The sequence below is a fragment of the Chelonia mydas genome, chromosome 2 (assembly GCF_015237465.2).
Source record: "Chelonia mydas isolate rCheMyd1 chromosome 2, rCheMyd1.pri.v2, whole genome shotgun sequence".
Taxonomy (NCBI): Eukaryota; Metazoa; Chordata; order Testudines; family Cheloniidae; genus Chelonia; species Chelonia mydas.
In genome coordinates, this window is record NC_057850.1 from 258,686,569 (window position 1) to 258,708,128 (window position 21,560).

A 21,560-nucleotide genomic window follows, 5' to 3' on the forward strand; every position below is an offset into this window, starting at 1 on the left:
CCTTCCCTGGACCTTTTTGTCCACTATCCTAGAAAACGACTTGTACATTCCACACTTTGCTGGTGTATGTGATTCCTCCAGACCAAACAGACCCAGAGTGTCAGTCATTCTAAGGAAAGGCTCTCTCACAAGAGGTGGGGTACTTCAAACCAGGAAATTCTGTATGAGACATCATCCCTAAATAAGAAAGTTTTTGATAAATTAAAGGGGAGAAAACAGGGGAGGTGCAAAGAACCAAATTCTCAAAAAAACCCAGATAACTATGACTAATACAACAAATTGCCAGACAGCAAAAAACACTAGCACTAGTAACTATTAAAAACTACTCACAAAATTCTTACAAAAGATTTGAGGGATGCAGATACTCTAGCACTCCATCTCAAGCCTAGGGAAGCAAAGAGGAACTGGGGTGGCGGTTGGTATGGCTCTGCTGTTTATACACTTAGTATGGGACATGAGGGAGTCAGGGCGGTTTTGTATACAGGTATTTGCTAGATAAGGCATGAGTATAAGCTAAACCAATAATGTAATGAGCCTACAAGGCACATAAGACAATAACATTGTTAAACAATCCATAAGGCCCAAAAACCTTAGCATAAGCAGCTAACCAGGAAGAACCCTAGATCATAAGGTATCATAAGACAGAATGCTGTAATGACTAAACTGCTGACAGGTAATCACAACATGCTAGTTTATACCAGCTTGGATATTTTAAGTTAAGATTATCGCAGATGTCTGATCACAAGAGTGCCATGGTAACTAATTGACATATGCCAATAAGCTTGAGGTAAAAGGCCTAGTAACCTATGGGAGAAGGTAACCCGACATTAGTAGGGTGAGGAAATGCAAATAAGGAAAAGGGGAGTAGGCACAATGTGTCAGCATAACACATTATAAAAGTTGTATCCCAGCCTGTGTGCACCGGGAGACGTAACTCTTGGGAGGTGCCAGGATTCCGACCACTGGTGATAGTGATGAGGAAGATGATGACTAATATTTCAGGTTCTTTTGCAAGGGCTGGTGAGAGTATGTGGATGCTCAGATGCACATTCTGTATTACCTTTATCTACCTTGCGGGGTTGAGGTGTTTGTAACTTTTCTAACTGTCTTAGATACAGAGCGTTTTCCCTACAGAGAGGGAATACAGAGAGTATTGCAACCGTGCACATCAGGGTTCTCAACTGACCAGTAATTTTAATACCACTGGACCTGATCTTGGGACAAGAACCTACCAAATCTCAGAGTGTCAACTGGGAATTTTTAAGTAATCAATGTAATTAATACACGATCAATAGATCCGACAACAGTGCAGGTGTGGTCTAAACAGACATTGCTAGTAAAAATCGGAGATCGAGACCAGATGTGCACCTCAAGTGGTGCACACACATGGACAATCACTGGAAGAACCACCAAATTACATCTCGTATTACTAAGGATATAAATTTTGTACAGAGTTCATGCATTCCGTGACTTTAACGGACCTCCGTGACTTTGTTGACTTCAGCCCTGGCGGCCGGTGGTCAGCTCTCGATGGCAGGGCGCAGACTGTTAGTCCCTACCAGGTATTTTTCGTAAAAATCAGGGACAGGTTGCAGGCTTCCGTGAATTTTTGTTTATTGCCTGCGACCTGTCCATGCCTTTTACTAAAAATACCCATGACAAAATCCTCTCTTAACCTTAGATATTACATACAAAAGCCTCCTTTCTCTGGATTACCTACAGTATCCAACATTCTCCTTCATCAGCTCTTACCTCTAGTAGCAGCAGTGTCTCTTGCTCTGTCCATTCTCTTCCAGCACTGGCTCCCTTACTCTATAAAGGAAGAAAAGGCAAGATAGATTACTTCTCTTTGCAGGAGCACTACTTTGAGCAAAAGAACTTCTTGTAAAAGCAGCAGCTGTAGTGGTTTAATCTACTACCACAGCCTATTAGTCACTCTTCCCAGCAATTCTGCTGTAGTTGATCATATGGCTGCCTACCTTAGGCAGTTGTCCAGTCTGCAAGAATTACACTCAGAATTTCAAGAGACACAGAGGATAGGAAAGTATGTTTAACTAAGGCAACACTTGCATGGTAGATAGGTTGGATTGTATGAGGTATATGGTGGATACAGTAATGTGCAGTTTGAGAGACTGAAGTTGAAGACTGTTACTAGGAAAACGATCCTCAAAAAGAGATAAAAATACCTGGAGTGAAAAAAGAATCTCCAAGGATAAGAGATAAGGAAATGCAAGCTCTTTGAAAAATATACATTCCCTCCCTGTAACTGCTGCCCTCAGTATGAGTATTTAGCACAGCATCACTCCTGAGTTTACTGTATCTACACCAAACTGATCTGGGAATTACTTAAAAGTTTCCTTCAAACTACAGAACTCTTGGAGAGGATCCTACTAACAGTTTCAGCTGATAGAAACACCCCATCACAGACGTCAAAGCTTCCCTCATAAGGAGGGAAGGTTAATGGGGTTATGTTGTTCTGTGTAAGACACTGAATTCGTGCCAATAACTTATCATTTCCCCAAATATCTGCACAGAGTACAGATCATTAACCCATGCAGCACAAATTAAAAGTGTCAGCCATCAGACACTCAAAATTCTTACACAGGCTGGTGTGAATGCTTGAAAAACAACTGTTACTCCTGAGGGCATTCTGTGCCCAAAAAAATAAAAATTCCGTGCACAATATTTTAAAATTCTGCAAATTTTATTTGTCAAATAAATGTGGAGGCTCTAGCATGGCACTGGGAAGTACAGGCCACTGGCTGCAGAGGTGGGAGATCACTGTGCAGCTCCCCACGGGACACAGACTCTGCCGTGAGGCTGCACCCAACCTTGACAGCGCAAGGAAAGGGCCCTGCCCGAAAAACACCCAAGGCCCTGCCCCTCTGTGGCCGGTGCCACAGGTGTGGGCAGGCAGGCTTAGCCCAGGCAGGATCCAAGTGTGGAGGGGCTTAGTATGGGGGGATCCAGGTTTGGACTGAGGAGCGATGGGTGTAGGAAGGGGGGTCAGGGGGGAGAGCTTCCTTCAGCTGGGGGAGAAATCTGGGGTGGGTCTGACACAGTCCCAGATGCCGTGCAAGGGAAGAGGAAGTCCCGTCCTGTAAAGTCAGGACTAGAAGCTGAGCCCGGTGCAGGATAGGAGCCACCAGCCGGGTCTTCCCCAGTCCCGCCCCTTGCCCCACAGGGATTTACCTCTCTACTGGCTGCCCTGGGCCCCTGAAACATACTGCTGGGGAGGGTCGCATGACCACTCTTGTGCCTTCCATTTGCTTCCCCATCAGAAAGTCATTTTTCTGCGGGGAAGCAAAGAAATCTGCAGGGGACATAAATTCTGCACATGCGCAGTGGCACAGAATTCCCCCAGGAGTAAACTGCGTGTACACAAAAGGAAATCACTTTTTTGGGGGAAAAAAAGCCTAAGTCCATTTTTATAATTGTGTTTAAGAAGTATCGAGGAGCACCTAGGGAAAAGTACTGGCACTCTCACTGAATGAATGTATCAATCAAAAATAAGCGAATAAATCACACAATGAAATCTGGTATGGGTTGACTATGTATGGGTTGAATACCAATTTCTAGTAGGTACCCTCCAAATGTCAGTCTTTAGAACAGTGTGACACTGTCAGTAGTAATCCTCAGTCTGTGTGCTCTTTGGGATAACACATATTGCTCTTATGGAATCCACGTCCAAGCAGTTAGTCTGGTCTCAAGCAGAGCGAGTGAAATGATGATCTGAGGAGAACCCTGTATAGTTCCCGACATGAGGCAGCACTGAATAAATGGACCAGGGTTTCTAGGATACCTGAGTACTACTTTCTCTCTAAGCAACCAGAAGGGCGGGGGAGCAGGCGGCCACAGAAGCACGGCATTTTGTCTTGACACTGTATTGCAATGGTGTGTCACAGCATTAAATCCGTTTGGGACATGCTACAATGATGGTGTGTCAGAACATCACTTCATGACTTGGCTCAGAGAGCCACCCTTTGCTGATGAAGTGACCTTCCAGTTCTGTAAGGCTGAGGAACACTGTCCCATTTGAACTGGGAAAACAGAACAATTAAAAAAAAACCTGACTAGCGGGATTTACCTCCCAAGCGCCTATGAAATCTATTTGGAAACATTCAGCAAGCTGTGTGCGATACCTATGATTAGAAGGGCCCTACCACTTTCACGGTTGTGAAAAATGTATCATGGTCAGTGAAATAAGCCCTTCCCTGTGATAACCGATCTCTCCAGTGCTGCTGGGAGCACCCCAGTTGGGTGTCCAGGTGGAAGACACATGGGACAAGGATGGAGGAGCAGCAACATCCCACCTAGTGATTATGTAATGACTAAGGTTTGTGGAAGGAAGCTCAATAGAAGCCAAAGGGAAAGAAAAACTCAACAACTTTACCTTTGCCAAGGTCTTCTTTGAGTAAATGTCTGTGCGAAGTCCAAAGTTCTGCAGGTCAGTAGGCTTTTCTTTGTTTTTCTCAGGGAAGCTCAACATCTGCTGGGCAGCAGGGACCTAAGAACAAAAAAACCAAACACATGATCATCAAAATGAATCTACACAGGTGTGCACTGAACTAGCATTCTCCCCAAATCACCCTTATTTACACACAAAACTAGCAAATTTGGGTTTAGAGTGCTGGAACTGTAGGTGCAACATTACTCTACAGAATGATGGAAAATCTACTACTAACAGAACGTTACTGAGACTGAAGGGCATGTGGAGAGAAGGATGCATCCCCCCCACCAGAAAATGCATGAGCTACATACTCCGTTCAGGTACACACAGCATTGACCATAGCTACAAATACAGACTGGCTAGGAGTATGTTAAGCCACTCCCAAAATACACGTACTACTATTTCTATCTGAATAAGTGTGTGCGCATGTACACGGTGGTGGCGCCTGTAGGATTTACCTGAGGAGCTCGGAGATGAAGAGGCATAAGTCCAGAGGGGGTATCAGCAAGCACATTGAAGTGAGGAGTAGGAGGAGGGCCCATTGCCATGGGACGGCTTTCTGGATCCACTTGGTAGTTAACTAGACCCCACTGCTCCAGAAAGGCATGCACTCTATGGAACAACATTACATGATTAAAGTCTGAGGAAACAAACCCTCAAGCACTGCTGCTGCTGCAGAAAGAAGATACCAGGGAGGAAGTTCAAGTGTGGAACTGTGATGAGTTTGCTGCTAATCAAACAAAGGCAGGTTGAGTGCTGTCCTATTTACCTTTCACTGTTATATTCACTGTAAATAAGGGTATTATAAAATGTGGTGTTCACCACAAAAGGAAAAAAGATGATCTGCTAATAGAAACAATTGATGTGCCTAGGCCTCAAGTCTTCTACCTCACTATGCAGGAGGTATAACTTATAATTTGTAATAAAGCAGCTTTGCTGGGATAAAATATATTGTTACAGCTAAGGGTAGTGGCTGCAAGATTTAAGATTTTACCTCATTACAGCACATACATCTCCAGTCAGGTTCCTTCTGCAGGCAGTGCTGGTCAAGTACTCCTGAGGGTTTAAGCGATACGTATCAATCATGAAGTTCCGGTAAGCCAGGTATCTGGAAAGAGAAGGCAGTTCAACACACATTTGAAAATCTACACAGGTTCGTAGTATGTGTCATTTCAAATTCTGACCATTACTAAAATATCTTCATGTTGGCCCCCATCCTTCAATATATACAGCATGACAGGGGCGCCTGATATTCAGTTCAATGACCATGAAGTCCGAAAACGCACACTTATAACTGCAGGGTGACAGTGAAGCTGAAGACCTGCAGGGTTTTTTTGTTACTCCTGGTGAACTTTGCAACTAAGCAATCAATATAGAGTACAAAAAGTTAGTGTGTATTTCTTTATCAAATTGGTTTACGCGCCATCATCTGACCCACCTCCTCAGCATTTTATATTTGTGTCTATTTAGATTTTAATCATGGACCATATCTTTCTGTGTGTGTTGTCAAAGTATCAACTATTCTTTATGTGTTTAATAAATAATCTGCAAATTTAAAGCATCTCTCAGATTGCCAAAATAGTCCTCTCATTGTGAAATATAAGCAGGCCAAAAAAAAAGGTGAAAGTGAAAAATCTCATTCCAAACGAGGGGCTCAACCCTGGCATTTAAAGGTGGCCAGAATCATTAACAATTCATTGAAATTTTTGTTTTGGTTCCAGATGTGCTTTTGGGCCATTGACCCAAACACCTAAGATGTCTAAAGAATTCACACAGGTACCCCATACATTGTCCTCTCAATGACCTTCCCTATCAATCTACCAGACTGGCTGTAGCTTGGGTACTACATAACTAGGCACCAACAGCTGAAACAGCATTCCAGTTTGGTGGCACTTTATAGGCAGTTGGCTGCAGAGGGAAACTGAGTAGCGTAACTCTTGGATGCAAAAACCAACTGATTAATCCTAATCATTTTCCCCTCTGCATCAAATCTGAAAGAATGTTACACTTGGAAGAGCAGCAGAGCAACAGTTACTAGGATGCTACCCTGTTTCCCTCTGCAGCACAGTTTCCATGTGCAACAGTAATGGAAGTGAAAAGAGCAAGACAAAGACATGGGGAATATGCACTAAAAAATGAGAAAAAGAAAAGGTGCATGAGAACAGAGAAGAATGAGAGAACAAGAATGAAAATGTGGAGAAGACAAATACTGACGATGGACCTCACGCATTGGTGCCCCAAATCATCTTCCCCACTAAGAACTAACTGTTGAACAGCTAAGTTTGCATATGAGTCTTCACCTATAATTCTCCTTCCTTGAAGCCACCACTGTGCAGGATTTTCATGCTTTCTAACACAGGGTAGGGAAGAATTCCCTAGAGTATTCCCTAGAATTCTGATGCTGTGGCAGTGCCTGTCCACCTACAAGTCAGCAAGTGTCACCACGTCTCTCTATTCACAGCCCCTTTCAGTCAGTTCCTGAACTGCATGAGAAGCAAGACCTCCCAATAAAAGACAGTTAGAAATTATAGAAGTAAATCATAAAACGAATACCAGCGCATATCCAAAGGATGCAACAAAAACCTAGGATATAACCTCAAAAACAGACTGCCAAACTAGTGGGCGAGTGAATCTCCAGTGAGGGAATAAAGATTATAGGTAACTATCTCTTCATTGGTTTCAGAGTAACAGCCGTGTTAGTCTGTATTCGCAAAAAGAAAAGGAGTACTTGTGGCACCTTAGAGAGACTAACCAATTTATTTGAGCATGAGCTTTCGTGAGCTACAGCTCACTTCATCGGATGCATACTGTGGAAACTGCAGAAGACATTATATACACACAGACCATGAAACAATACCTCCTCCCACCCCACTCTCCTGCTGGTAATAGCTTATCTAAAGTGATCATCAAGTTGGGCCATTTCCAGCACAAATCCAGGTTTTCTCACCCTCCGCCCCCCCCCACAAACTCACTCTCCTGCTGGTAATAGCCCATCCAAAGTGACCACTCTCTTCACAATGTGTATGATAATCAAGGTGGGCCATTTCCTGCACAAATCCAGGTTCTCTCACCCCCTCACCCCCCTCCAAAAACCACACACACAAACTCACTCTCCTGCTGGTAATAGCCTATCCAAAGTGACCACTCTCCTTACAACGTGCATGAAAATCAAGGTGGGACATTTCCAGCACAAATACAGGTTTTCTCACCCCCCCCCCTTTTTTTCCCCCAAAAAACACACACACACAAACTCACTCTCCTGCTGGTAATAGCTTATCCAAAGTGACCACTCTCCCTACAATATCTCTTCATTAAAAATATTCATAAGGGTATGTGTGCACTCTAAGCGTGTGTGTACCGTAAATAAGTATGGGACCTCCCAAACTTAGTGTACAAAGAAAAGAGGTCAGCGCCTAATAAGCAACAAGAATACAAGTTGTTTAAATAGAAGGAGGAATAAGATGCCTTTGAATGACAAGAAATATAAACTGACAGATGCCTCAGTGATGCAGCCCTCAAAAAAGTCACTTTCCAAATTTGGCCAACTTAACTAAGGACATAATGAAAAAAAACTTTAAAGGACTGGGAGAGTTTGGGCCCATCCATTTTGGAAACTGGTTTTGTAGGCAACTAACCCAAGAGGGATTTACTCCCCAGAGGCCAGATACAAGAATACTATTTAAAATGTATGCAGAGAGGATCATGTGGCTGCTTTGTTTAAGCCTAAAATGGTAACATCCCCTGAGGTTCATACTGAAGCCAAGCTAGTCTGGATAGTGTAAACAGTGACACCACCTCCTAGCTGGAGTCCTGTCAGTCCATACAGTAAGAGGCGTAATCAGATAGCTATTTAGATATAGTCCTCTATGACAGAATTGCCCAAGGAATTGGCATCCGAAGAAAAAAGTTGAACTTTCTACAGTCTTTTGTTTGGTCAGCATGATCAGCAGCGGCCAGACTTTAAGCCTGATACAATCCGAAGGCTCCCCCCACCCCGCCTTGTAGCCCCACTGATCAATGCTACCAATAGGTGAAGACTAGATATTGTCCTAGTGTCTTTCACAAACATTGGGTTTTGGTGCTAACTGAAAGAGAGCTTGGGATCCTTTGGCTTTTGCTGCTGCTGCTGAGGTTGTTCACCCAAAGAAAAGGGTAATGGGCACCTTTGAATACAACTGTCATACTGAAAGTTAGTTTCTGAGCAGATGTCCTTCCTAAGCTCTCACCAGTGGAGTGCAAGGGAATAAAATACTAACACAAGAGCACTGGGTGGCTATTGTCTTTTTCACTACCTGACAACATGGCCTCAACCTAGTACCCAAAACATTCTTTCTACACACAGCTGGTCTCTAAGCTTTTCATTCCTCCTGTTGGAATCCAGCTGCCTACAGACAACAATACACAAAGCCATCCACGCCTGAAGCATCACCTTTCTTCCATTTCACTAGTTTTACAAGGTCTCCACACCTGATGCCAGACTAGGTCTATGCCTTCAGACTCAATCTTCCACCGCTCCTGGAGAGGACTGTCATACTGTGGAGCCTTTCTCCTCAGCTCAACCTGCTTTTAGCCTTGTAAACCAAACATGCCAAACAGTGAAAGATAGCGGTTGCTGAATGGTAAAGCCCACTTCCAAATGGTCTCAGCCCTGGTCTACATTAGGAGTTGAGGTCAAATTTAGCAGCATTAAATAGATTTAACCCTGCACCCATCCACACGACAAAGCCCTTTTTTTCCAACTTAAAGGGCTCTTACAATCGATTTCCTTACTCTACCCCCGACAAGGGGATTAGCGCTGAAATCGGCCTCGCCAGGTCGAATTTGGGGTACTGAGGATGCAATTAGATGGTATTGGCCTCCGGGAGCTATCCCAGAGTGCTCCATTGTGACCACTCTGGACAGCACTCTCAACTCAGATGCACTGGCCAGGTAGACAGGAAAAGGCCTGCGAACTTTTGAATTTCAGTTTCCTGTTTGGCCAGCGTGGCAAGCTGCAGGTGACCATGCAGAGCTCATCAGCACAGGTGACCATGATGGAGTCCCAGAATCGCAAAAGAGCTCCAGCATGGACCAAACGGGAGGTATGGGATCTGATCGCTGTATGGGGAGAGGAATCCGTGCTATCAAAACTCCGTTCCAGTTTTTGAAATGCCAAAACATTTGTCAAAATCTCCCAGGGCACGAAGGACAGAGGCCACAACAGGGACCCGAAGCAGTGCTGCATGAAACTTAAGGAGCTGAGGCAAGCCTACCAGAAAACCAGAGAGGCAAACGGCCGTTCCAGGTCAGATGAGCTTCTGTGATGAGCTGCATGCCATTTTAGGGGGTTCAGCCACCACTACCCCAACCGTGTTGTTTGACTCCTTCAATGGATATGGAGGCAACACAGAAGCAGGTTTTGGGGACAAGGAAGATGATGATGATGATGAGGTTGTAGATAGCTCACAGCAACCAAGCTGAGAAACCGGTTTTCCCGACAGCCAGGAACTGTTTCTCACTCTGGACCTGGAGCCAGTACCCCCCGAACCCACCCAAGGCTGCCTCCTGGACCCGCCAGGCGGAGAAGGGACCTCTGGTGAGTGTACCTTTTTAAATAGTATACATGGTTTAAAAGCAAGCGTGTTTAATGATTAATATGCCCTGGCATTCGCAGCTCTCCTGGATGTTCTCCCAAAGCCTTTGCAAAAGGTTTCTGGGGAGGGCAGCCTTATTCCGTCCACCATGGTAGGACACTTTACCTCTCCAGGCCAGTAGCACGTACTCGGGAATCGTTGTAGAACAAAGCATTGTAGTGTATGTTTGCTGGGGTTCAAACAACATCTGTTCTTTATCTCTCTCTGTTATCCTCAGGAAAGTGATATCATTCATGGTCAGCTGGTTGAAATAGGGTGCTTTTCTTCAGGGGACATTCAGAGGTGCCCTTCCTGCTGGGCTGTTTGCCTGTGGCTGAACAGAAATGTTTCCCACTGTTAGCCACGGGGAGGGGGGAGGGGCTAGCCACGCGGTGTGGGGAGGCAAAATGCGACCTTGGAATGAAAGCACATATGCTATGTATGTAATGTTAACAGCAAGCTTTACCGTGAAAGAGTGTATCCATTGGTCTATAAAATGTGCCTTTTAAAATACCACTGTCCCTTTTTTTTTCTGCACCAGCTGCATGTGTTTCACGGATCACAGGATCTTCTCCTTCCCAGAGGCTAGTGAAGAGCAGAAGGTGAAAAAAACGCACTCACGATGAAATGTTCTCTGACCTCATGCTGTCCTCCCACACTCACAGAGCACAGACGAATGCTTGGAGACAGACAATGTCAGAGTGCAGGAAAGCACAAAATGACTGGGAGGAGAAGTGGTGGGCTGGAGAGAGTAAGTGGTGGGCTGAAGAGAGGGCTGAAACTGAAGGCAGCGTGAGGAGAGGAGGCAGGATTCAATGCTGAGGCTGCTGGAGGATCAAACTAATATGCTCCAGCGTATGGTTGAGCTGCAGGAAAGGCAGCAGGAGCACAGACCGCTGCTACAGCCCCTGTGCAACCAACCGCCCTCCTCCCCAAGTTCCCTAGCCTCCTCACCCCGCCCAAGAACGCGGTGGGGGGGCCTCCAGCCACTCCATCCCAGAGGATTGCCCAAGCAACAGAAGGCTGGCATTCAATAAGTTTTAAACTTTTAAAGTGCTGTGTGGCCTTGTCCTTCCCTCCTCCACCATCTCTCCCGGTGCTTCCCTCCTCCACCACTTCTCCCAGGCTACCTTGGCAGTTATCCCCCTATTTGTGTGATGAATGAATAAAGAATGCATGAATGTGAAGCAACAATGACTTTATTGCCTCTGCAAGCGGTGATCGAAGGGAGGAGGGGAGGGTGGTTAGCTAACAGGGAAGTAGAGTGAACCAAGGGGTGGGGGGTTTTATCAAGGAGAGACAAACAGAACTTTCACACCGTAGCCTGGCCAGTCATGAAACTGGTTTTCAAAGCGTCTCTGATGCGCACCGCGCCCTCCTGTGCTCTTCTAACCGCCCTGGTGTCTGGCTGCATGTAACTAGCAGCCAGGCGATTTGCCTCAACCTCCCACCCCGCCATAAATGTCTCCCCCTTACTCTCACAGATATTGTGGAGCGCACAGCAAGCAGTAATAACAGTGGGAAGATTGGTTTCACTGAGGTCTAACCGAGTCAGTAAACTGCGCCAGCGCGCTTTTAAATGTCCAAATGCACATTCTACCACCATTCTGCACTTGCTCAGCCTGTAGTTGAACAGCTCCTGACTACTGTCCAGGCTGCCTGTGTATGGCTTCATGAGCCATGGCATTAACGGGTAGGCTGGGTCCCCAAGGATAACTATAGGCATTTCAACATCCCCAACGGTTATTTTCTGGTCTGGGAATAAAGTCCCTTCCTGCAGCTTTTGAAACAAACCAGAGTTCCTGAAGATGCGAGCGTCATGTATCTTTCCCGGCCATCCCACGTTGATGTTGGTGAAACGTCCCTTGTGATCCACCAGTGTTTGCAGCACTATTGAAAAGTACCCCTTGCGGTTTATGTACTCGCCGGCTTGGTGCTCCGGTGCCAAGATAGGGATATAGGTTCTATGGCCCCACCACAGTTAGGGGATCCCATTGCAGCAAAGCCATCCACTACGACCCGCACATTTCTCAGGGTCACTACCCTTGATATCAGCAGATCTTTGATTGTGTTGGCTACTTGCATCACAGGCGCCCCCACAGTAGATTTGCCCACTCCAAATTGATTCCCGACTGACCGGTAGCTGTCTGGCGTTGCAAGCTTCCACTGGGCTATTGCCACTCGCTTCTCAACTGTGAGGGCTGCTCTCATCTTGGTATTCTTGCGCTTCAGGGCAGGGGAAAGCAAGTCACAAAGTTCCATGAAAGTGCCCTTACGCATGCGAAAGTTTTGCAGCCACTGGGAATTGTCCCAGACCTGAAACACTATGCGAGCCCACCAGTCTGTGCTTGTTTCCCAGGCCCAGAATCTGTGTTCCACCGCTTGAACCTGCCCCATTAGCACCATGATGCCCACATTGCCAGGGCCTGTGCTTTGAGAGAAGTCTGTGTCCATGTCCTCATCACTCTCGTCACCGCACAGACGTTGCCTACTCGCCCGGTTTCGCTTTGCCAGGTTCTGGTGCTGCATATACTGCTGGATAAGGCGCGTGGTACTTAATGTGCTCCTAATTGCCAAAGTGATCTGTGCGGGCTCCATGCTTGCCATGGTATGGCTTCTGCACAGAAAAAAGGCGTGGAACAATTGTCTGCTATTGCTCTGACGGAGGGAGGGGCGACTGACGACATGGCTTACAGGGTTGGCTTATAGGGAATTAAAATCAACAAAGGGGGTGGCTTTACATCAAGGAGAAACAAAAACAACTGTCACACAGAATGGCCCCCTCAACGATTGAACTCAAAACCCTGGGTTTAGCAGGCCAATGCTCAACCCACTGAGCTATCCCTCCCCCCCGGTACTTCAGGCAGGACTGAATCTCCATTAAACTTTTCAAGGTGCCCCTGACAGACCTCACTGAAATGACTGTCGGCCGTTGATTTCACAGAGAGAGGGAGGGGGGAGCAAATGAATACAAACCAAATCTGGTCTATTTCTTGTTTTGATCCACTCCATCTATCTTTTACATCTTTGGCTGGCAGCAGACGGTGCAGTAGGACTGCTAGCCATCCACGTCTCCTGGCTGCTTGGCAGAAGATGGTGCACTAGGACTACTAGCCATCCTCATCTCCTGCCTGCTTGCCATAAGATGGTACAATAGGACTGCTGGCTGGACTAAAGAGAATAATCTGGTCGAGTCACTCCTAATTTAGTCCCTGCACCCAGGTCTGCCCAGGTGCTCCTGACCGACCTTACTGAGGCGGCCAGGAGCACCTTGGACACGATGACGATGGTTATCAGGCCTATTGCACCATCTGCTGCCACAAGGCAATGGGTTGCTGCTGCTGCTGTGTAGCAATGCAGTACCGTGTCTGCCAGCACCCAGGAGACGTACGGTGACAGTGGCTGAGCGGGCTCCATGCTTGCCGTGGTATGGTGTCTGCACAGGTAACTCAGGAAAAAAGGCACGAAACGATTGTCTGCCGTTGCTTTCACGCAGGGAGGGAGGGAGGGCCTGACGACATGTACCCAGAACCACCCGCAACAATGTTTTTTGCCCCATCAGGCATTCAACCCAGAATTCCAATGGGCGGCGGAGACTGCAGGAACTGTGGGATAGCTACCCACAGTGCAACACTCCGGAAGTAGACGCTAGCCTCAGTACTGTGGAAGCACTCCGCTGAGTTAATGCACTTAATGCACTTAGAGCATTTTGTGTGGGGACACACCCAATTGACTATAAAAAACGATTTCTAAAAAACCGACTTCTATAAATTTGACCTAATTTCGTAGTGTAGACATACCCTCAGTGTCAAAGATGAAGGTTCTAAGATCAGTATCAGTCTTCTCTCTAGCTACGAATATCTCTGCCTGCAAGCTCTTATGCGAGCGTTGGCCAACTAATGCTTCAACTGAAGGCCTACTTACAAGAGGCGCTCTGAGAGCCTCTAAGAGTGATCGAAGGGGTTCATAAAACTTAATGGTTCTCAGACATACCCAGGCAGCTCTGACACCCATGCATGTAACATTCAACACCAAAGCACAGGAATGTAGCAATTGTGCTTATTCTTAACTGACATCTTTTTGCTACAAGTACACTACTTAAAGCTACTGTCGCTTAAGGGAAGAAGATGACATGCTGAAAAGGAAAAATTTACTCCTGATGGAATTCTGCACCAAAAATTAAAAGTTCTGCACACAATATTTTATAATTGTGCAAATTTTATTTTTCAATAAATAAATGTGGCTCCAGCATGGCAGCGGGGAGTACAGGCCACTGGCTGCATAGGGGTGGGAGATCACCCTGAAGTCCCCACCTCCCCCAATACACAGACTCGGCAGTGAGGCTGCACCTGACCCTGATACAATGCAAGGGCTGGGCCTGCCCCAGAAACACCCTGGGGCCCTGCCAGGTGTAGGGTGAGTGTGTCTATGTGGGGCAGTCTGGGTGCGGGTGGCTCAGTGGGAGATCTGGATGCACAGGGGCTCATTGGGGGTTTCTGGGTGCACGGGCAATGGGACTCTGCAGGGGATCCAGGTGAAGGTGGTTGGGGATCAGCAGGGGGCTCAGTGGAGGGTCTGGGTGCTGGGGGAGTGGGGCTTCTAGGTTGGGGATCCAGGTGTAGCTGGTTGGGGATCACGGTGTGGGGGGCTCGTCAGAGGGGTCTGGGGTAAGGGACAGAGCTTGTCAGGGTGAGGGTTCAATGGCCCACCTTAACGGGGGAGCCCCAGCTGGGCTCCCGATTGCCCCCGAGACTCCTCTATCCCCTTTTCTTCCCCATCTCATCCCCCTCACTCCCACATTCACCTCCCACTGCCCTGTTCCACCCCTGCTTCCTTCCCCACACCTCTTCTTCCCTCATTTTCCCCAACCCTCCCCTTACCCAGCCCCACCACAGGCACTCTCTGTTGCACAGAAAACAGGAAGCCTCCCAGCACACAGAAGGGGAACACGACTGGCACTAGGACCCAGGATGTGGCATTCAGTTGAAGAGTCAGCAACACTCTAGACACAGCCTCAAAAGGATCAAAAGTCTTAAAAGCTATGAGAGTTGTGTCTCGTCTTGCCCTGGGAAGGTGAGAACTCTATGTTTGCAATCTTTAAAGGAGGTGTATTCTGTTAGCAGATATAATCAGTTGTGTGATTTTCTAGCATGCTAATTAAATGAAGTACTAGTGATGGATGACGAAAGCTATGTTAAAGTAGTATTCAGGTGAAGACTTCACCCTCAGCAAAAATTCCCTTTAAGACACATCTTTGCACCAGTGGTACTCGGCCAATATTTCAACCAACAACACAAATGCTGTCTGTGTGTTTGGAATGGGGTGTGTCATAACTGAACAACCGAACTATTTTTTTTTAAAAAAAGGTTTATTTCTTCTGTTTGGCATTCAACTTGCGCTTTTAAATCCCAATGCCAAAAATATGCAGCATTCACTGAAATTGCAGCAAGTACACAAAAATGTGCTAAAATTCCCACTCAAGATCCATCTACCCAAATTGGTGCCATAATGTTTTACGGTGTTACCACAGATTTTAAAGATTTAGTGTGAGCAGACATATTTTCATGAATCCTTTTAACTTAAAACAGAGTTTTGTCAATTTAAATATCTTCCTGTATTGCCAAAAACCCAGTAAACAGCCTTGTGCTATTCCACAAAAATCTGACAGTGAAACACTTTAAACAAATGTTCAATAGCATAGTTTTACTGTTTGTGCTGACAGACATGCAATACTTTACAAAAGCAAATAGTGAAGAGTAAATGTAATTCTCTCAGTTTCAATAATCTAAAGAGTTATTAACAAAAAATAAGATTTATCTTGACAATTTCCTTTTAACCTTTCATGTTAAAGGCAATATTTCCAAGACTAGTCGCTAGTGTGTATGAATAAACATAATTACATTATTATTTTAATAGGAAGATCTTCTTAAACAGATGGTAAAGAGGAGATACACCTATTAAAGCATACAGTAGGATTGCAAGGAAAACAGCAAATTATTGGGATAAGCCAGTTATCTTGCATCAAAATATTTATCATGTTACGTCTTGAACTGAACACAGAAATTAATCTGGTGTACAGAGCAACCTGGCATATTTCGAGACGGTATTACAGCCAAAGAGACTTTTACACTGAAATAAAAGACACCAAAACTGCCATTCCCAGCTCTGAAAAGCAGCATTCGTAGTTAGGATCCTGTGGGAAGTGGTTTTGTTATTTTTAAACAATTGTGTAAAGTTCTGCAGCGGATGATAGGCACTAGATACCACAATGATGGATGTAAACCTCTAGTTCAAATCAGAACAGCACAATTGCAGGTGCATGAAAGCAGGTACGTTATAAATGAAAAATGGTCACTAGATGGCTTGGGATATTCTGATTTTTTTATGCTTACAATGGAACTGCATAATCTCTGTGCTATATACTTGGAACTATGAACTTTTATGTTTAAACCAATGTGGTCACGTGTTGTATATCTGTAAACAAAGATCAGTGGCAGCTAGCTATTTTCATGTTTTGTTTTATTATGTATGCTTTAAAAAACCTTAAACTTCTTTCAGAAACCATTTTACTGTGTACATAACACACTGTACTAGCTTTGCAACCATTAATCAGGGGTATTTTTCCTAGATATCCAACCTGCTTAATATTGCTTAGATATATGTACAATTCTTACCTAAATCACAATAAAGTTAATTGTGTAAACAGATACTTCTTGACAATGGACAGACCAGGAATACCTCAATGCTCTTTTACACTATTTTCTGATGCATCAGTTCACCCTTGTGTATGTGAAGGGGGGGGGGTGCGGAAAGGACTACAGTGTTTCTGGAACTGAAAGCATTGCTTAGGCTTCACTAGGGAACACAGCCACAGGCCTATATCTATGCATTTTACTTACATTTCTGGAGTCTTGGACTTGTTTTTCCCATTGAAGAACTCTGGAAGAGCACGGCGTTCAATTACATGAATACTGCAAGGAAGTGTGATAAGCAACATGCTTACTAAAGAGAATATACAAAATCCAGATGCCAAAAGCTTGAATTCACCTTCAAGAACTTTTACCCAGCCTTAACATGAGCACCTAAAGTGCTAACATTTAAAACGAACCCTGTTGTTCAGACACCTAAATATTCCAACACAGCATATGGAAATATATTCTCTAATTACTTAGTTTTAACCACATAAGCAGAGCAATTCAGACATGAATTGCAAAGATTGTGCTTAATTCAAGTGATGAAAAGATACATGCCCAACGTTCCTTTAATCAGACTTGGGGGGAGTGAGAGGAAACAAGATTTTTAACCCATAAAAAGAGATTTTTAGTCTAATGTTTTGAAAGTTTATAGGTTGATAAATGCCCTTGCCTGCACCCCAGTCTAATTAGCAGAGAGTATGCACCACAGGGCCTCAAAAAACCCCAAACATTTGCAATTCATATGTAATGATAAGCTTGCAAATATTTGCTTCAAAATCATGCAGCATTAGAATTGGGTGCTCATCACTTTGAAAGTCAGGCAAATGCCTAAATAGGTATTTAGGAGTATTAAGTTTATGATCCTATATTTCAAAAGCTTTGCACTAGTCAATTTTTTAAAAGTGAATTAAAACTCTAGCTGTTTTGGGGGGATTTTACAATCTCATTTTCTTACAAAAAATTCTCTTTCCTCTGTTGCCATGTGAACGATCCACACAAATAAAAGAGGAAACTGACTTATTGTACAGCAAAACTGAGAATACATGAAGTGCTATCAAACACACAAAGTAAACTAGCTCAAAGGATAAAGTAAAAATTCAATTTATTTTAGTCAGATATTTAATGCATTACATGTAAATACTATGGGGGAAAATTTCAAATAAAAGTGGAGTTTTTTAGTTGACTGGGTCCATTTAAAAGGGGATGAAAGAAGCCTTTACCATTCTACAGCTTTTACTAGACGAGCTACAAGTAACATATGCTGTAGAAGGTGAAGAGATTTCTGTTAGTTTCTCTCATCCTTCAAAGAAAGCATAAGGAGGAAATATGATTTGCTGATCCGTTACTTTAAAAAAATACAAAGCAAATTGATCCCAAGACATTTCAGCTTTAGGGTAATTCCACCTCCAGAATTCTATCACCAGAAAGCTAGTCAGTTCATTTTGTACAATCCACACAAGGTAAATAGAATATGAAAATCTTATACCAGGCTTTGAAATATAAAGTGCAAATAGAAATTCATTTTGCTTAAAAAACAAACTTGTCAGCCAAAATGTATATAATCCTTGATTATTCAACCCATTTCTCCATGCTTTAATGGATGAGCCCTTTCCTGGGTTATGTGTATTAAAGCAGCAAGGAATACACAGTATTCTGGATACAATTCTCTTGCCATCTATTGAACTATGATAAAAAAGTCCACCCTGCTTTGTAAAAGAAGCTTAAATGGCATGAGATTCCCTCCATAAAATTACTTTAATAAGCTCATACAATGACAACTATTTTGTATGAAGTTAAGAACTGGGGACAGTTATGATGGCCTTTAGATAGAACTTCTTTGGAGGGTGGGATAAGGGTGTGGGGGCAGTGGCATAGCCAGGTGGAAAAAACAGGGGGAGTGGAGATAAAAAAGGCACCATCCCCTGGTACTCACCCAGCGGCGCTCTGGGTCTTCCGCAGCACTTCGGCATCGGGTCCTTCACTCGCGCCGGTCTTCGGCAGCATTGCAGTGGGGGGTCCTTCAGTGCCGAAGACCGGCGCGAGTGAAGGACCCGATGCCAAAGTGCTACTGAAGACCCGGCGTGCCGCCAGTTGAGTAGAAATTTTAAAGGCGCCAAGTAATTCAAAAGGTGCCACTTCTGCTCGGTGGGGGAGTGGCTGCAATGACACCAGTCAGGATCTGGTCATGCTAGTGCTATACAAAACACACAAAAATTCTCTTTTTTTGCTGGAGCCAAATGATACTAGCCTTAGAATGACGGTTTTTCCATAACAATTTACAAAATATTTTAGAAAATAGTGTACAGTCTAAGGTGCTTAAGCATGCTTCAGATTATAAAATTCTTTGCCAGAAAGATACTAGATTACTTGTGACTGGGCATGTCAAAGAAGCACACTTTGAATTTGAAAGTGTAGCAGTGAATAGTTTGTTCACATCCTCAAATAACTCAAACAAGTATCTTAGCGGTACGGCATCAGCAGTGCTACTGTCAGAAGTTTGTGGGTGGGACAGGTTCAAGTATGTGCTATCCAATTCTCCAGAAAGTAACATCTATCCCAGAGAAGAATCACAGAGTTTCCAGAAACTGCAAAAACTCAATGCCATTGCTTTACTAGAACAGCCTGTGAAACTATTCTGCTGTGATGGTTATTTTAGCCCTAAATCCATCAGCCTGGTGAAGTAACAGCCACAGAAAGTATTAGAGTCCAAAACACACTGGGCTTTCTTTCACATCAATTTGTTGCTGTCTGGATGTCAGACCTCCTTCACCACAGACCTGCTATATGTTGTCTATTAAGTGTCATAGTGGACGTTAATGATCCAATGAGCAGTTTTGTATGGGTCTATAGAAATTCAGCACCAAGTTTCTGCCAGTCATGATGCACAAACTGATTTAGCTGCCTGAGAGACCCCCTTAGGATTATTACTGCTGCTATAAACAGATTAATTTGGAATCCTCTTAGTAAACAACCTGCAACTGAAATGTCAGGATTTTGCCTGATTGCCCCAGCATAATTGTACCTTGATTCTGAATGAGGCCTCTGGGTGGTACCGTAATACAAAACGTTCTCTCTCTCCAGTACCAGAGTACCTAAGCACCTAACAATCTTTTAATATATTTATCCTCACAACAACATTGCGAGGTAGGACAGTATTCTTAACATAAGAACAGCCATACTGGGTCAAACCAAAGGTCCATCTAGCCCAGTATCCTGTCTTCTGACATTGGCCCATGCCAGGTGCCCCAGAGGAAACGCACAGAACAGGTAATCATCAAGTGATCCATCCCCTATTGCCCGTTCCCAGCTTCTGGTAAACAGAGGGTAGGGACACTATCCCTGACCATCCTGGCTAATAGCCATCTTTTATCCTCATTTGTAGGCACAGGGACTTTGCCCAAGGGTCATAGTTTGGCAAAGCAGAAAACTGAACCCAAATCTCAGGCTAATGACCTAACCATTGCATCTCTTTCAAATAATAATAATGAAAGACGACATCTGACAAATACGGTCATTTTTTGAGTATTTGGAAACACGCGTTAAGGATGCATTTGTATAGATTAGAATTTACAGTCACAGCTGCCTAGAACTTCAACAAAGGAAACATCAATGTTATAACCCTAAAATGGCACACAGGAAAAGAGGTCTTCCCCTCAAATGATGGCCTTTTCAGGTGAGTGACAATCTCTCTCGCCTGAGTTTTGAAAACATGTATTTTTAAAAAAATCACTATAGTAAGGGCTGGGTTTCCAGACAACAGTGATTAGCAATTCTAGATATAGTCACTAATACTTCTCCTCTTCCACTCCCAACACACACCCATTTCCTGGATGTGGAAGTCTACCAGCATTGGTTAGTTCACCTAGAACTCTGAGCTACACAGTCATAAGGTGGACATTCCTTATAAAAAATGATGAAGAGGAATTCAAAGATAAGCAGACATTTTCCCCCCCACAGATAAAGTTCAATTAATAAGTAATCTTTTTAGAACCAATATTTGAAACCCATGATGGTTAAACATTTTCCATTTCTAGAAAAATTAGCAGCCATGGTAGGTTATGGGTGAGCAGAAAGGTTATCAGCAAATCTGGAACTCACGAAAATAAGTCTAAGCAACAATAGACAAGGCAAGGCATACTGAAGACAGGAACCACGCAAGCTTCTCCACCTTAATTCTAACCTACCACAACCCCTTCAAGACTAAGAGCAAAGAACTTCTAATCACATTAAAGTGCATTTTGCAATGGGGATAGCTGTCAAGAAGGCACTAGACCTAAACTAAATTCATCTCTGCTTGCAACTCAACAAAATTCCAGCCCAGATATTTAACTGGTGAAACAAACTTCAGTAACTCTCTGAAACCTCTCCCCAGATTTTGTTCTTACCAGTTGTAGTCAAACCATGATGCATAGCTTGGAATAATTATGTGATTGGTCTGTTCTGTGACATTGTCTTCACCTGGGTCAATGGATCGACTCTGATCACCTTTGTTGGGATCTTCATCTTCCTACAGCAGGAGAAAGACGAAAAAAAGCCTTAAAAATGGGGGTGTAGCATGAATAAGGACTTGTTTACACAGTGGTCTAGTGCACAGCAAGCTGCAGTGTGAATCTACAGTGTACTAGCTGGCTGTGTGCACTCTGCTGCATTTCAAAGCACACTATGAAACTTTCAATGTACCGTAGCAAGGTTCACACGCCAAGTTAACGTGCGCTGGCAATAAGAACTGTAAATACAGCATCCTAATCAGAAACATGCAAGTCCCTCGATAGGCTATGTCTAGTACTACTGATCCCGGGGAAT

General features: G+C 44.3%; 1 protein-coding gene across 4 annotated transcripts in view; it reads right to left on the minus strand.

Annotated features, from left to right (window-relative positions):
- Window positions 1-21,560, minus strand: part of SMARCC1 (SWI/SNF related, matrix associated, actin dependent regulator of chromatin subfamily c member 1) — a 191,879-nt gene that overhangs the window by 101,950 nt on the left and 68,369 nt on the right. For all 4 annotated transcript variants that reach the window (XR_006289179.1, XM_037891337.2, XM_037891340.2 and 1 more), the window contains 6 exons: window positions 21,143-21,264; window positions 16,962-17,033; window positions 5,445-5,558; window positions 4,909-5,062; window positions 4,394-4,507; window positions 1,753-1,812 (listed from right to left, as the gene is read on the minus strand). Coding sequence is in view for 3 of the 4 variants with exons in the window: in XM_037891337.2 (XP_037747265.1) it covers window positions 1,753-1,812; window positions 4,394-4,507; window positions 4,909-5,062; window positions 5,445-5,558; window positions 16,962-17,033; window positions 21,143-21,264 (636 nt within the window). In the remaining variant the exon portion in view is untranslated. The remainder of the gene's footprint in view (window positions 1-1,752; window positions 1,813-4,393; window positions 4,508-4,908; window positions 5,063-5,444; window positions 5,559-16,961; window positions 17,034-21,142; window positions 21,265-21,560) is intronic.